The sequence below is a fragment of the Aythya marila genome (genome assembly GCF_965140915.1).
Source record: "Aythya marila genome assembly, chromosome: 2".
NCBI classification, from domain to species: Eukaryota; Metazoa; Chordata; class Aves; order Anseriformes; family Anatidae; genus Aythya; species Aythya marila.
Genome location: NC_139043.1, coordinates 57,681,180 through 57,698,607, shown reverse-complemented (window position 1 = coordinate 57,698,607; position 17,428 = coordinate 57,681,180). Strand labels below are relative to the sequence as shown.

The window sequence follows — 17,428 nt, the reverse complement described above, 5'->3', positions numbered from 1 at the left end:
CTCAGTGGCTGCAGGAGATGGTATGATGCGTTTTAAAGAGTTGGACTAAGGAGCACAGAGTAGGATCTGTGATGGAAGCAGGAGATTCGATTTCAATTAGCAAAAAGGTCTAACTGAGACAGTGGATGCATTAATGAGAATGAGAATTTTACAATTAAGATATGGGTTTAATCTGATTAAGAACAAATAATTTTTCACAGTTGCCAAACTGGACATTTCATGACACGAGAATATTCTAAAAATTAAAGAACAAAATTGAGGAAGATTCTGGATGCCTGGAAAGAGTATACTATATTGGCTTTTGAAGAAGGAGCTTTTGTAAGAATTTGGAAACTATAAGCATGAAAATCCCATCATTTTGTTTTGATTACCTTTCTTTGATCTTAATTTACACCTGCAATTACTTTAACATTGGCTATATACTTTAACCTAGTTAGAGGAAGGAATGCAGTTTTAAGTAAAAATTGTTTCCTGAATATTGTCCAGAAAATATTTTTAATCACAATTTTATCATGGCTTTCCAAGTGAGAAAAGCTACTGTATTAATCCAGTATGTTAGCATTTTTTTCCTGTGAATAAGGATGTGTAATATTTTTTTCACGCCAACTTGGCTGTTCAATAACTACATGTTCCAAAAATGTTCACCACATTAGCATATCTTCACATATGTAAGTAATCCTTACTTTTTTTTTTCTGTAAAAGGACATAAGAAAGAAAGGCCCTACAATGCCTGCGATTCTATGGCTGTCTTGATTATGTACGTGGCAGGGGACACCAAAGAGAAATACATCCTGAAGTTCCCTCTCCTGGTTTTGTCTTCCTACCCCCAGATCTTGCCCTCTAATTCACCCCATCTCTGCCTGATCCTGGAGAAGGGTAAAAGGGAATTCAGGATTATGTCAACGAGGGGAATACATATGGGTGCACAGTCTTAGGTACAGGTTTGTTAAACTGAGTCTGCCCTTACAGGTCCAGTGCAGGTTGCGTTGTAAGCAGTGGAGTTCTGTACCAGGCACTCTGGGTGGCAGGGGAGGCATTTGGAGTCCCTTTCAAACTCTCGTGGCTCCCTGGAAAAAAAAAATAAAAAAGAGAAATCATAAAAACTCAGCTACTTCGTGAGTGATAAAATCTTGTCGTCTCTCCTCTTCCTGGCTTTTCCAGTTTAAGTCCATCAAGATGATTGTCCTGAGACAGAGGAGGTGCAGGGGAACCATCCTGGCCGGTGGCAGCAGCAGGGGCACTAGCTCAGCACAACAAGGGAGAGGTAAGGGAAAGGGAAATTTGGGTGACAGCAGAACACATGGCACTGTGGGCTGCATGCTACAAATTAGTTTACTTTCCGTTTTAAGCTAATGACACAGGATATTCTCAAAGATTTCCACGGGCTTTTAAACGGTAGTAATGCAGAGAGATCAGTAAAAACATTTCAAATGATTCCAAGGCTCCAAATAATAATTAGGAAAGTTAAACAGCAATGCACTGATAATTAAATTCATGCCCTCCCTACAACACACAATGAATCATTAAAATATGAAAGTTGGGAACAGATGGTTTCAATAGCAATAAAGCTGTTCCACTTCAAGTAATGGTGTTATTAATTAAAGTAAATCTACCCATCATACAACACAAAAAATGCCCAGATCTGCCCTTCGGGTCATAATAGCTGCTGGAGGGAATTCACTTATAAAAAAGACAGCTGCTGAATGGCAAGTTGCTAGACAAATACAAACATCATGGGCATCAGCACCCTGTCAAGTACTTGCTTAATACGAATGATTTTAAAAGCACAACTTTGAGAGATTTATTAAGAAACAAAAGTAGAAGTGTTTACACCAACAAAATTATGATGGGAAAGCGTTTGTCTAATGCATGTTACTGAAGATCAGCATATTTTTTGGTCCTAGCCATGCCTTCCCTGCCCACATCACCTGCTGAACTGACTGAAAAAAACAGCCGCCGTCCTGACAGAAAGGCATCAATATATTTTCCTCAGCTCGAGCAAAGCTGAAACAATAATTTTGCCTGAAATTGCTGTTCCCACTGTTCTTCAGACGAAGGCTAATTTTCCCTCGACTGTGACTCTGCAGGGCAAGCTGCTTACCTGGCTGGTGGCCAGGAGCTCCCTGCCACCTCAGTGGGAGCCCCCCAGGCACCCTGGGGTAGCCTCTGACCTCCTGAAACATGTCCAGAAAATCCATCACCTTGAGCATACCTAAGGGTCCCTTTGCAGTGTGTGACTTCAGGGGGTGACTGCATTCCCAGTGACTACAACTGGCTCTGAATCTTGACAGATGTGCTTAACGTGACAGGCTTGGCTTGGATTTTCAGGTGTTTTAAGCTCCTTTATGTCGTATGGGAAGGAAGGGTAGTGGTTGGCCTCCTTGGGCCTGCTGATAGCCTCCCGGCAGGCCTGGGGCAATTTATTCACATTGGTAGCTGTGCTGGGAGCACACTCCTGGGCAATGCCAACCAGGGAAGGAGAGTTACCTCTGCTCCCAGCTTTTCTCTGCTGGGGCACAGTGCTCAGCTCAGACTAACACCCTTGCCAAGTGGGTGAAATCTGGAGCAACCAGAGACCCTCTGGGTTGCTTACTTTCTAGCCACATGCATTCTAAAATCAATACCCCCCTCCCCCAAATCATTGCCAAAACCCCAAGCACCCCCCAGGTCCCTTACCCTTGCAGGATGTTGCACTGTTTCACACACTCCTTCTGACGACCGAAAAACCTGCAGGAGAAGCAGTGGAAGGGCCCTGGGCCCCAGCAGCCCACGTCCGAGCACAAGGGGTCACACACGTGCCTCTCAGCAGCTGAGAGGGGGAGAGAGAAAAGAGAAGAAGCTGTAAGCTTCAAGGCAGGAGAGAGGGTAGACACAGCATGGCAAACGAGTCTATCCTGACAGCCAGTTTTTCCAAACTATTCCATAGCAGACAAGAACAGTCCTGGTAGTGTGGAAGAGGAATAATATTGGTTCTCATAATTCCCAAAGCCTGAAATCAGGAGCAATTCCTGGCCTTTCAAAATAAAAATGAGTTCTGTGACCACCCAACAGCCATACAGTAAAGCTGAACCAGTATCAGAGGAGATATATATTCCAAAATGAAAAAAAAAAAAAAAATCATATTTTGCAAAGAGAAATAATTAGATTTTGGCTAAGGGAGCACTGCAACATGCATGAACAACCTTGCCAAACAATTCTGATGTTCAGAGCAGGCTTCTGTGTCCGTCAACCTATGTGGTTTCACTGGGCACATAACAGGACAGTTATGGTCACAATAGTCACCATGAAGCCCACGTCCTCTGTAGACGAATCTTTCTTTCCCTGTCTCCAACAAAGCAGTACCGCTGATGAATTTTGCAGCCAGGGGGATGCTCAAATTACTTTTGCATTTTAGCATGAGCTTCCGTGGGTGCAAGAAGGTAGCTCTGACTTACCACACTCATTTTTATTTCTGTTCTGTATGATTTTAGTTTTCTGACTCTGAGTAGCAAAGAGGCTGTGCCAGTTCATGCTATCAGCATAGCAGAGGTTCTTGTTCTTCATAATGGCAACATCTCCATCACTTATTTCCTTGAGGGAGCGCAGCCCTAAGGACTGTATTTTCAAATTGACGACAGCAAGGGAATACTGGCCACTGAAATGGAGAAAACACACAGAAGAAGGAGGGTTAGTAAACAGGGTTGTACTTGGAACATTTTTCTTTTGGTTTTCAAATGTGTTGCTGCATAATGATTTTTTTTCAACTGCAAATTCAAAGCTAAATCTGGCAGGACGTGTGCACTCTGTCAATGAATGATGTGCAATGATGGCAGTAGGTAGAACAGCTATTTCACACGGGTCCACAAACACATCTTTCCTTTCGGGCCAAGCCCAGGTGGGTGCTGGATGCTCTGCTATTGTCTGCTCTGCCTGGCAGCTACCATCTCCATCTCCGACTGCCCACCAAGCCCCAAACTGAATGTCTTCAACCCCAAAGTGCTTCTGATCACATCATAAGTTGTCTGGCACCCTCAGCCCTGTACACTTACAGGCTAGGTGGGGAGAGCACAGTCTTTAGAGCAGGCTCATTGCATGCCCCTAAAAGCAGTGCAGAGTTGCAGGTTTGATTCCACTCAACTGCTACAAAAACAGTGCTCAACACCTCACAGGTTATTTCCCATTTGGCATCGGTTTTGTGACAACCCCGTCTCCCTGTGCTAGATACCCTGGTGTGCTCAGAGAAATGCAGCTCTCAAGAGAACTCCTTTTACAGGCAGCCTGGCATGTGATTTACTTACTGCTGCTTGGTGCGGCCCCGGATAATCTCCAGATTTTCAAAAGCGTAGAGATCAGTAGCATTATCAGGCCACGCCTGAATCAACAAAAATCCTGAAATGAAGAAAAGAAGATTAAAAATATATAACAATAATGCAAATGCGGTCATTGTTGGAGGTGAAATGTCCCCCTCCTGTCAGCTTCTCCTGAGCTGGGAGAAGGCACTTGTACTTTCCATGTGCTTTTCTGAGAATCTCAAAATGAGACATGACATTTCAGGGCTATTTGCAAACACCGTTTTGTAAACAGTTTACTCTTTAGCCCACCACGAGGGCTGAGGAGCGCCAGAGAACAGTGTGTCAGGGAACTGCACATCCTGCCACGCTGAGCCACCAGTGACAACTCCTGCCAGCGAGCACCCTGCCTGAGAGGCTGCAGGAGCAAGGCACTGCCCTGTCTCCTCTGTGAGGTGCCCCTGGGCAAGAGGAAAATTGGGCAGAAAGCAGGAATGGTGCAGAACAGACAGCCGCTCAGTGTGTGTTTGCTGTGACAAGCAAATTTCCCTGCTAAGCTGAGGCATACTGGAGGAGGTAAAGGATTTGGGAAATTGCATGCCACTGTATGAATCTCTGAGGTTAGTCACTGCTGCCCTGAAGGGAACAAGGCAGGTAAAAGAGAGGGGGAAAAAAGGTAGTCTGCAGCCACATCCATGGGCCCAGCTCTGACATCATACTTATTTTATAATGGGATGAACAAAATTACTTTTAATAGATACTTGTACCAGCCTGCAGCCAAGTGCTCTGGTGGCTGCGTTGTGCTGGCGGAGCTGTGCTTACCCCCAGGAAGGGCTCGACAGGCTGGGGAGGGTGTCCTCTCCAGCGGAGTGATGCAAGGCAAGGCACTGAACACGCTTCCCTAAGGAGTTGCTGAAAGGTTTTCCACAAATAGAAACACTTGGCTTTTTTTAGCTGGAGGGGCACGCCCCTGCATCACCACATACTTCTTGGGTGGCTGGGGATTGCTTCTGCTTTCGTTCCTCGCTAGGGCTGACAATTAGGCAGAAGGGATGGTCTGCCATAACCACACACCTTGGACAGGAGGCCAGTACAGGTTACCTGGGTGTAACACTGGCAAAATGCTGCTGACCACCTTTGTGAGGGGTGACCCTCAGAAGCTCAGAGACAGAAACAATTAGCCCGCACTTCTCCTCACAGGCTTGAAAACTTCCCTGGTCTTGCTTTGGGTTTTTAGCAGTACCGGTTAGAAAACGTCTCACACTTAGCACGCATCACTGACCTGATATTTCTTTGACTGTTTTGAAGACATCCAGCTTCTTAGGGTCAAGGGGCAGTGTCTTTGTGAAGGCATCCCTGAAACAAAATGAATGAGGAATTGGGAGAATGGATCAGCCTGAATTTCTCCCTAGCGCCTCTCCTCCAGTGCTCAATGACCAGCTTGCAACTCACCCTAGAAATGCAACTGGGAGAATGCTGACATCCCCATTGATCTTTGTACAGTTTTTGAAGGAATCAATGTTTGTGGCATTTATGGAGAGAATCCCTTTCAGTTCACCTATTCCGATGCCATTGCACACTGTTAAAGTAGAGACATGAAAATCAGGGGGAGAAGAGAGAAGCATAATCACATGTAATGGAATAAACATGAAAATACTGCTAGTTCAGAAAACACTCCCACTTGGTCAATCCCACCTCTGTAAGATCTCGTAGATCTTTTGTCTACTATTGCTTTTCAGAAAATGCCAAAGAACAAACGTTTCTTGCTTGTACAGCTGTGCAGCTCTGGTCCTAGCATCTCTGCACACAGGCTCTGGCACATGCCCTTCTCCCTCTTTGTCCCATTTTTGTTTTATTCCTGTTGATGAGATATTGGAAAGGGCAAACAAAGAAGGCAGATGTGCAGGATACACACGCACATGAAGTGCAGTTTATCTGCACAAGTGTACTTAACAGCGTATCTCATCTGGAGAGCATGCTCTGCAGGCATGCTTTCTGAGTACACGGTTTGTCAGACCTGCAAACTATCAGTGGATGTGCATATTGAATTTGCACTTGGAGATCTTAATTCAGGTCAGACCCCCATGTACTTATTCTAATAAATCACCTATCATTTCAAAGCTTTATTGTTTCATGCCATGCTTTTTATACCTTTGCTGCATAGCCCGTCACACTTTTTACACTTCCGAACACCATTTTCTTCCACTTCATAAGTATCAGTATTGCATGAACGAACGCAGGAGCCATGGTCTGTCACCACATAGTTGTCTGGAAAAACAAAGGATGACAAAGAACATTGAAATACAGGCGGGATGCATCAGGAGATGCACATGTATGTCAATACTAGGAAAAAGAAGGTTTTTTTTAACTTTTGGCATACATAAAGCACAGGCATTAATTATTAATTTTCATGTCCTTTGAGAGCAGACAGACATGCAGTGCTATCACCATTTTACAAGAGAGGGGAACAGTCGCAAAAGGGTAAAACAACATTGCAAAGGACAGACTATGCAGCAGTGCTGCTATCTGGATCAATACACGTCCCTTTTGATCCCTCACCTTCACTAACTCTTCCAGGGTAAGGGCCAGGAAGGGCAGTAGTAAACCTCAGAAAGGGATACCAGTTCTGTATGTTAAAGTCTCTCTTGCATTTAAGTCTTGTTTGTTTAAGAGACCAAGGGCATGGAAAAGTGTGAAAGAAAAAGCAAGCATCTGTAGAGGAAGCAATGATCCCAGGATTTCACAAAGAGTATTTAAACCAATGACTTTCTATCTGTCATAAATAAGAACCAGTTAAGAGTTGATACTGCTTCAGTAATCCACAGGATTGATCCCATATGTCTTTCCTGGCCATCATTTTGATGATTCTCATAAGATGTTTTTTCTCCTCATCAAGAGAGAATCTTCAGAAGTCAGAGTGTAACCGCTAAAAATCAGGGAAGCTGATGGATGCAGGAAGACTGAAGAGGCTGTCCTCTTTATCATCTACTCTCTCATTCTTGTTACTTTTTCCCAGTTCCCTGAGAAGCTGAGGAGAACAAGCAAGTGCTCCTGCACTTGGCTGTAACACAGAGGGTGACACAGGTCCCTTCCCACCTCCCTCGAAGCCTTCACCTCTTCTGTGGCAGCAAGCTGAAATGAACTTACGTGGACATTCCCTCACACAAGTGGCTCCAAAGCTGTACTTTCCATCAGGGTTGACATCCATCTGATAGGTGGTGGGGTTATACAGGACCAACGGGGGACACGTGTCCTTGCACGTAGCATCATCCCGAAACTTGCGGCATGCCTGGCATTGAACAACAGCACCATTAAAAAGCTACCAGGGTTTCATATTAGCTGTTTAAAAACACTCCTATGGGCTCAGCTGCTTCCTCTTAGCTCTAACGGAAATTCTGAGCAACTACAGGGATGGTCCTTTGTGCTTTGGAGGTGAAAAGGTGTTTCAGGCACCCTTGGGCAATTTAGTTTGATATTTGAAAGAAAAGAGTGAACGTGAGGTTTTCTTGTTCTGAACAAGAAACCTTGGCACTCTGGAGGAGAGCTGCTGGGATTCACGTGGGAACAGGAGTGAATCTGCATGCCTCAGACAGAAGAATTTTCCCTACAAGCAGTAACCAGATCAAGACAAACGGTACTTTCTTGGCCAGCCACTTTTTAATAACCTCAATCAAATCAAGTTCTTTCCTGCCTATTATTGACTTTTGTGGCTGAATATTAAACAGAAGATGTTCTATTTGGCTGTAGGTAATGAACAATTAAGCAGGTTTTTACGAAGGACAAGTTGGTTCTTCCAACCCAATCCTGCATTAAATTAATAATTATTCCCTCCTTCCCTTTATTTTACCCCGGCTTTCCAGATTAAAGAGAATAACTCTCTTCCCTGTGAGCCAGTAAGGGCATCCTAGCCATGCGATTTCTCAGATTGCACCAGGAATACAGATAACAGCAACAAAACACAAACTAGACAGTTGCTGTGGGAATTACTTGAGTGTCACTTAACTTAGAATGACATATAGTGCAGAGGTGGGGAGGAGTTAAAACCACAACATGTATCAACCCACGGAAACTTCTGTGGAAAAGCAATGGCATTTTTTATTCCTAAAAAAGTTGGATTTACTCCTTCCCCCTCCACACCACCAGGGTCCTCCAGACCAGATCTTTTGTGCCTGCCCCTCTGAGCCAGGTTTTCAAGCACTGATGACGTTGTAGCATCATTACCAGGCAGTCGCTTTCCCGAGGCCCTGTGCACCCTGCAGCACACTGGTTGTGGCAGCAGTCACTGGGCACCTTTCCCCGGCACCGGCCAGAGCACTGCTGAGCACAGATGACTTTTGTTACTGGAAGACAAAGAAGTAAAAAGAACAGGAATTAAGAAAGTTTAGGCTGAATTGTCTGCAATGAAATTGATAAACATGGAGAAAATGTCTCATGTAGAATCTGTCCTAGAGTTTCCCTGTGGGATGCATATTCTGTCCTCAAGTCAGGAGAAAGTGAGGAAGGGTGAGAGTTGGTGTGGGTGGTGGGGATGTATTTTGCCCTTAATTATCTTGGCTCTTGTGAGGTGCTAAGCCCTCTGGTCCCAGCCAGCACATCATGTCCTGCTTAGAAAGAGCAAGAAAATTCTGGGAGTCATTGCAACTTTCAGCTGGGTAATAGAGCAGGGTTTGGCTCCACTTTATTGAGCTAATCTGCTACTACTGCTGCTAGCTTCGGGAAAAACACCATAACAGGAGAAGTGCCAGAGTTCTGTGCTATAGTGGGAAACTATACATTGTTGGTAGGGTGCTAGGATTCCTTTAATGCACTAAAAATACATGTATTTCTGAAATTTGCAGAGAGAGGGGACACCCACTCAGCAAACTGATCTCATACACATACTATATTGTTTTTCTTTAGGCTTCAATTTCTTGGCCAAATTTCTCATTACTCAACTCCCACGGGGTTTGCACCAGGGCAACCCGAAGGAATAGCAGGCCCTGATTCAGCTTTCTACAGGAGAGGGAAAACAGCCTGCAATATTTTGTTTAGAATCAGGAAATCATCTCAATTTGAATATCAAGCAGAGAAAACAATAATTACAAGAATTAAAAAAAAAAAAGAAAAAAGAAAAAAAAAAGAAATAATGGCTTGCATATGTTAGTACAATGGGCCAAAGGTCTGTCTGTTCCCTACAAAAGTTACGGATCTGCAGACCCTGGTGATAGGCACCTGACTCCTTGGTCAGGGGAAGTGGATTGCTAACCCGCTGCACCACAGCACCCCAAGCACCTCAGCTGTGCAATAAATACAGTAACTGCTACCAGCTTCTCAGATGGGCACAAATGGGTTACAACATTAGCAGGAGTTCCTGTAAGTCAGAAACAGATGGTTGTTAATTAACAGAGAACTATCAGAAAATGTAACCTGCTACAGGGTACACAACCATAATTATTTCTTTTTAATCACACTTCCTATCTTTTTCCATTATACACTTTTGTACCCAAGCTGTATTATTTCATTTTTTCTTGTAGGTCTGTAAGCAAGATATTGTATTTTCAAGGAAACATAAGCTCTACACTACGCATTAGATTCTCTGATAGCAATTCCTCTGTTCAACCAGAAACAGGGGAATAAAAGGCACATTGTTCTACATGAACAGCATTTTGATAACATTTTTCTCATAAGCATCAGCAGGGGAGTAAAACAGCTCATCACTTTGATAGCTATTGACTGAAGCTTCCTGCTGGAAACATGTATCATGGCAAACGTTTATATTTCATACAGAATATCCCACGTTCATCGAAGGAGAAAGATAAATATCACACCAAACTTTCCCACATATGGAAATGTGGGATACATTTTCAGTTGGCCAGATTCTCAAATGCTTCAAGAGGAGAGCCAGAGCCTGCAAATGGTTTCATTTTATGCACTCTGAGTAATCCTCCCAAAGCCAGTGAGAGTTTGTGAGTGCTGGAAGTCTGCAGGATTGAGACCTGACATTTTGCAAGCCCATGGGACAGCTGTGCTGTCTCAATGGCAGGGAGCGACCTAGAAAGACCTTTGTGTGCACAACCACTGTCCACCTTGAAAGCAATTCACTGTGCTTGCAAAGGCACAAACCAGTCTCCAGAGCTGACCGAGAGAAAACAAAGTTTATAGTAAATGAAGAGGGAGAGGCTCTATGTTCTTTTTTTTTCTTTTTTTTTTTTTTTTCTGTAAGCTGAAGAAGTTGTACAGACTTGACTTGACACTTGGAAGCAAGAAACTCTGCTCTAAGTCATTATTTACAATGGAAAAACCTAAGGCAGGATGTTGCTCTCATTTGTTGTAGTGTAGATCAGCAAACTTTCCACTAAACTTTACAGGGTTACACAAAACTGTCAGGCAAGAAGAATCATAAACAGTGTATTTCCCCAATTGTTATACAAAAAGGAAATAATGAAGTATCAAAAAATTGAGACTCTCTTCCTCCTCAACTTTACTTTAGGAGAAACAAAGCCTTGAAAAATCTCAAACACCTCTGACTATATGTTATGTACCCTCACAATATCAGGCAAGCAGCCTACCTGCAGAATTTTACAGTGAAACACATGCAATCGAACCAAACAACCTCACAATCCCAATGTCTCCATTTCAAAATGAAAAAAATGGCTATACATTTTCAGAGGGCCTTGAAAAGGTCGTCTGAGTGCAATATGTAGCGTTACTGCTCATGCGATGGTGACATAATTTGCATTTCTAAAAGAAACCTAAAGGGATGTCAAAAAAGGGAATGAAAGCAAAAATCAGGTTATGTTGTTGCTTCTACTGTTAATCAAAAGCATTGTTAAACAGCCAACAGAACTGCTCTGCTGGCAATAGCTGCAACACAAACAATTCACCTTGCAGCTACTGCATCCTCTCTTATATGGTAAAATAACTTAAAGGATAGATGTTCTCAAGTACAGATGGGAGAAAGTTATGGGAGGCAGATAAAAGCTTTCAACGCAGGAAACAGCTGCAATCTTTTCACTCTGGAGAAATATCTCATCTGCCAGGAAACCCAGACCCACGTCAAACCACCTAAAGACTTCCCATCCAGAAGCAGAGCTGCTCAGAGGGACCAGAGTCGTGGATGCCCCATCACTGGAAGTGTTCAAAGTAGGACTGGACAGGGCTTTAGGCAACCTGATCTAGTGGAAGGTGTCCCTGCCCATAGTAGGAGGGTTGGACCAGATGATCGTGAAGGGTTCCTTTCAACCCAAACCATTTTGTGATTCTGTGATCCCTGTGACTGAACTTTTTTGGAGCAGGAAGCCCTTATGTGCACATGTGATATAAGAGGCTGGTTTCAGACCCCTTATCATGCCCATTGGACTGCGAGGAGAAGCAGGCCACGTGTGTTGGTGGTATGCTTCAAGGAGTTCTAGCATAGCAGGACTGAGAAAAGGACCAGTGTAAAACACTTGCTGCTAGTGCTCACTTGACAGGTAAATTATTCAGTAGATAGAAGGTTAGTCAGTCAGACTGTAGCACCCAAGATCATTCTTAATTAATCTGCAGGCTTACATGTCTGGCAGTTCTGTTCACCAGCACCCCAGCAGTGGTCCTCTGTGCAGTTCGGATGGCATTTTGGACCTAAAACATGAGAGTGGAGCATTATAAAAATGTTTGCTGTTTAAACCCTGGATGACAACATCATAGGTGTCACACAAAACAAAACCTTGAGCCTTCAATCTCAGTAAAACAGGGGGAAAAGCAAGCCTCTGTATACTGGTGCTCAGAAATTTTGAGAGTTGGACCTCAAATCCTTATCTGTTGTTCATCACTGGATTCCTACGTGCAGTTCTCCACACCTTTTAGCAAGCAAGCACAATACCCAGACAGTCTAGCTGACGAAAGAGGAGTATTTTTCCCAGGAACTGGAATCTCAGCCACTGTCCGACTGGGCCTTAGGCTTTAATTTGCATAAAACTGCAAGTCACTGCTGGCCTGCAGTCAGGCATGTGCCAGCTGCTTGCTGCAGGCCACGTGGAAATCAATGCACATTTCTAAGAAGAAAACAAAACCAACTGGATTTGCAGGCAACTGCCAGCTACTCTGACCACAAAGCAATTCTACTTGTCTGCTTCGTGCCCTCCTCCTGCCTTCTGCCAAAAATACTCCTCAGCTTAGGTCTATGCAACAGACAGACAATCATTGGAGAAACAGCAGGATGGACGGACACCCTGCGTGAACTTTGATGTTGTTCAGTACAAGGATATCAGTATTAAGCATCCCTTTCCCACCTTTTCCTCCTTCCTCTTCCTGCCATGCTTACTATTCTATCTTTTTTTACTCTTAATGACAAGCAAAGTCCCAGAGAAACAACTTATTTTAGATTTCAGGATCATTATTAAAACCATAAATGGCTGTCTAAGCAGATTAATCTGGAATTCACTACATTTAAGAGGCATTTCCTATTAGAGTGATTCCTCCTGCTGGTAACACGTGATTCTCCCTCCCCCTCACTGCCCATCACATAGCTGAACAAATGCCAATACTTATCCAAGAGCTGACTGATTTGATGTGGGAGCAAAGAACTGTACTTTTTTTTTTTTTTTTTTTTTAAGTTTAAAAGTTAAAGGTTAACATTTCTGCGGTGTTCAGAGTCAGGCTCCTGTGATAACTTATGTTGTTCACAGCCCCTTGGTTACACTGGGCTCCGCAGCAAGTATGTCAACACAGAAGCTGGCTATTTGGCTCCCCAGCAATTATGCAACTAGAAGATAAAGAAAATGTTTTCCACCAATTTGCAGTGCCAAAGGTGAAATGTTCAGAAATGAAAAGAAACTCTCCTTCCTATGAGGTAACTGGGGATTTTACAAGGGATTTGTAAGCCTCAAGGATTAGTTTGAGCATACTTCAGGCATATAACACAAACTTTTAAATATACAATTTTCTTCCTCCTGATCTAAAGCATCAGATTTATCTGCCTCTTATCATAATTTTTGCAACGATTATCCATTCAGCCCAAAACACCAGTGTTTTACAGCACTCTAATAGAAATCTGGGCCTTAGAGCAAAAAAAGGCCTTAAGTTCCAGAGGAACTTATGTTCCAGGGGGTGTTATAAACCTTTAAATTAAAGATTTTACTTAAAATATTTAAATAAAAGATTTCTAGGAAACAAATGATTGCACATTATTCTGAGTTGTGTGGCTGTCTTTAAAGAAAAGCATACATATGGTACTGTATGAAAGCAAGAAAAGCTTCTTTGAGCTACGTGTTAAGCAGCAAACCATGATGAAAACTACATCATATGCCAGTTAGGAAGAATTTCCCTTGGAAGAAGGTTTGATGGCCCTGCATGCAAGAATTGGTGGACCTGAAACCCACAACACAAAAGTCGAACTGTTGGTTCTTCTCCCTGAAATGGGGAAGCACATCGTGTTTTGGTAAATTAATACTTACAAGTAGACAGGTTGCTTGCAAAATCAAGTACTGTGAGAGGCTTTCTGCTTGTGTCAATGATGTCATTCCATAGGACGGTGTCCATGTTACACAGTTTGGGGTTGTTGCTGATTTTAACACCTCCATTGAGAATTTCTGCCATGAAAAGAAAAAAAAAGTAATGAGTGAAGCCAACTGCTTAAGTCTTCTCTCTCAGGTTTAAAGAAAGGGAAACAAAATACAGACTTCTTCACCTTCATTACACTATGCTGACAGAAATGGACAGTCTGCATGGCACAGGCACACCTGAAGGTGCAATTAATACCGGGCTCAGACTGACAGGTTTTTGAGGGTTGGCAGCTGTTGGATGCCACTTAGATGTCACTACATGTTGTTTTACACCCAGTGTCAGCTACAGAGGCCACAGCCCTCAGCAGAGATGGCAAACAGGAATTTGTTTTTACTTGCTGCACCTCATGGTCCAGCTTCCTCTTGCAAACACTTCCTTTTAGTGCTACCAAGCCTGCATCAACTGTTGTGGCAGAAGATGAGGCATACAATCTGTTGTGCTGCCTCTGCTACAGCAGTTGTGATCTCTGGTAGAGGTTGAACTAGGCATGATGGTTTGCACAGCCAGAGACAATGTAAGACCCTAAATCTGCAGCTCTTTACACATCACCAGCTCCCACTGGAATTTAAAAGAAAATAACGAAGTTTACACATTGGAATCAAAGAATAAAAAATAAGAAGTGAATGATTCTTTGCCATTTTGGGGGACACAAATCTCACCACCCTGTGGCTTTAGACTTTCTGGATCTTTTTGTAATGGAAAACTAGGAATTTTCTTCATCTTTTGAAAATGGCTGTGTAGAAGGAAAGCAAGTAGGAAACTGAGAAACTACATGCAGTTTTTAAAGCACTGACTGGGAGAAGATCTTTGGTTAGATCTTGATACCAATAACTGTATGGCTGAAGTTTACTTTGTGGGTGCCTCCACCTCTTGCAGTCATCTCACCTGATAGCCGTTTCATTGGTAGCTCTCGAAGCCCCTGGGTTTTATTCATGTGGTAGTTGGATAAAACTGCCAGGGCAAAAGAATTGTCGTAAAGCACATTGCCTCGGATAATCTGGAGGTTTTCAAGGGGAATGACATCCACCATGTTAAGCGCGATGAGCACGTAGCCTGCAACCTCCTGTATGGTCTGAAAGAACAACAGAAGAAACAAGGAGCTTAATCCATAAAAGTTTTCTACAAGCCAGCGTTACTCCCCTTGACAAAGATGCTTTCCTTCCCTCACTTCTCCAATCCACCATCTTTTAATTTTAATGAACAATAAAGCACTTAATCTCATTAAATAAATAAATATATCAGAGAACAAGAAGGGACTATGTGGAAAAGGGAGTTGAGAAAACCTGACTTCATGCTTGTATTCTGTATTTGATTGATTTGATTGACTCTAAGAGCAGCTGCCAGAGGGTCACTCCAAAGGGTCTGCTTACCTGTATCCTGTCTCCAAGCGAGGGCAAGCAGGGATGCCTAGGGGATGCAGGAGAACTGGGCAAGCACATACGATATGCCAACTGTGTATGATTCTTCCCCTGAATACTTGCCCAACCTCCAACCATTTGTAGCAAAGACTTGATTGAGGTTTTTACTCTCTCTCTTCTGTGCTCCTTCCCTAACCAATGCTCCAATGCTCAGCAGAGGGGAGGATCAGGTGACCATCTCTTTCAAGTAATAGGTAATTGCAAGACAAAAAAACAAGAGAGGCACTACCCTAGGATGTAGGTTAATGCCTGTCTTGTACTATGAAATGTGTGCATTTCTGTCTCATATGAAAATCATTGTAAATGAAAAATCCTCAGACTATATCTTAGGATATTCTTCTGCTCTGTGAAGTCTACAAGTGGTTTTTCAGGAGACCTTTTATGTTTCTGGGGACACTGAGCTACATGTTCAAGTTGTTCTTGGAAAGAAAAAAAGCAGTACTGTTGGATTTATAACCCATATGTCTGAAACATTGCTTTTCTGATGTTCTTTCTTATTACACTAAAGCTTTTTTTTTGTTGTTTTGTTTTGTTTTTCTTTTTCATTTCTTTATTGAGGAAAGCTCATGTAAAAAGATTAGTCTTCTGAACTCAGAGTGCTGACCTGCTCATTCAAATCTACCATACAAGAGCTCTTGGTACCAGATATACATTAGTCATGTCAAAAACGTATCTTCCCCTTCCTGCTTCTTTCTTTGTAAACCTCCTAATCTGATAACCAGCAATGCCAAAAGCAATGCATTTAAAACACCTTCTTTTAAAAAATATAACTTAAGGTGTGAAAATGTTGCTGGCATCCTGGCAGTGGGGGAACAAAAGGGGACAAGGGGGAACTCCTTGTCTGGTCGGTGTCTGCTGGTGGGGGCGCCCAGGGGTGCCCGTGACAGGCCACTCCTCCTCATGCTCCAGCTGCATTTTGACATCCATCCTGTCTGTTCCCCTCCCGTCTTGCTGCTGTAGCTCATGCAGTTGTACCCAGAACAAATGTTGCGATGGGAGTAGCCCGTGCATTAAGTGCAGAGGATTACCTCAAAGGTCACACAAAAACGCAGCTGGTGCAGGCCGCAGCTGCCTGCCTGTTTGGGATGCTGGCACTGGTAGACTGTGAGGCACTCACCACCATGGCAGGGAAGGGGGTCACAGCCTGGAGGGAAGGGTAACAGCTTCCACGTTTCAAAATCTGCCATCAGAGGGTTGCCACTCACTGCATGATTTGCTTTACCCAACTGTACAACAAAGGCTTTTGCCCTCTCGCAATAAGACAATGAGTAAGCACACAAAAGTATTTATAAATACAAAGAAACCCATCTGCATGGCAGCCAACACAGTTTGGGGGGCAGTGCTTGAAAAGCTATTTCTCAAAGTACCTGATTTTGTATATTTGAGCCTAACTTGCAGCCTAGATACATGCTGAAATTGTAATCTGTGATTTCTCTGACAATAACTAACTATGTTTTTGGATCACCACAGCATTTTATAGGTAACTGATCCATTGCACTTAAAAAATGCAATAAGGTTCCTTTAGCAGGAAAGATCACATTGGCCAAAACCACTAACCTTCAGGAAAGAGAGATCACGATTGTGCTCCACGTAGGTAATCTCCAGGTTACTCAGGACCACCTCACAGTTGTTGTACATCCTCTGCAGGCTGGTGAAATGGTCTTCCACATGCCCCAGCTGGGTCAGCTTGTTATTTGTTCCTTGACATACTGTGGAACAAAGAAGAAAGCTCCATGAAGGAAAGCAAGAATAAGTACAGAGTAAAGACTTATATTAAAACATCTCCATGCTATGCAATAAGGAAGAAAGAAGAATAATACATAAAACAACGTTATAGAAGACTTCACAATACTTTCCAGGTAGAAAACTTCATCCCAACTTTGTTCTTCAGTGGGAGCCAAAGTAGTCCTTCATCTCACCATTACTATAACACATCCCTAGCCTGACCTCGTAGCTTTCCATAACACACTGAAATAACTGCATTCTTTTAACTTGGAAAAAAAATAATGAAGTGATACTTTTATAGAATCATAATTCCTAGAAGCACCAGTCACAAACTATAACACCATTGTGTGGGGTGCTATAAAGCAGATAACAAAGACACTTGACAAAGCTGGAAATAAGTTCAAGAGGGAAAACACCTGTTGAAGGTCTACCAAACAACTGATGTTTCATTAGTAGGAAAAATAACTTAATAAGCAGTGATAAAACCACATGTCA

General features: G+C 43.0%; 1 protein-coding gene across 2 annotated transcripts in view; it reads right to left on the bottom strand.

Moving 5' to 3' along the window:
* The window catches only part of EGFR (epidermal growth factor receptor), a 159,647-nt gene that overhangs the window by 32,586 nt on the left and 109,633 nt on the right, over window positions 1-17,428 (bottom strand). For both annotated transcript variants that reach the window (XM_082753087.1, XM_082753088.1), the window contains exons 2-14: window positions 16,766-16,917; window positions 14,676-14,862; window positions 13,682-13,816; window positions 11,799-11,867; window positions 8,490-8,608; window positions 7,416-7,557; window positions 6,420-6,536; window positions 5,721-5,847; window positions 5,551-5,624; window positions 4,278-4,368; window positions 3,435-3,634; window positions 2,677-2,809; window positions 968-1,067 (exon numbers count right to left, since the gene is read on the bottom strand). In XM_082753087.1, the coding sequence (XP_082609213.1) occupies window positions 968-1,067; window positions 2,677-2,809; window positions 3,435-3,634; window positions 4,278-4,368; window positions 5,551-5,624; window positions 5,721-5,847; window positions 6,420-6,536; window positions 7,416-7,557; window positions 8,490-8,608; window positions 11,799-11,867; window positions 13,682-13,816; window positions 14,676-14,862; window positions 16,766-16,917 (1,646 nt within the window). The remainder of the gene's footprint in view (window positions 1-967; window positions 1,068-2,676; window positions 2,810-3,434; window positions 3,635-4,277; window positions 4,369-5,550; window positions 5,625-5,720; window positions 5,848-6,419; window positions 6,537-7,415; window positions 7,558-8,489; window positions 8,609-11,798; window positions 11,868-13,681; window positions 13,817-14,675; window positions 14,863-16,765; window positions 16,918-17,428) is intronic.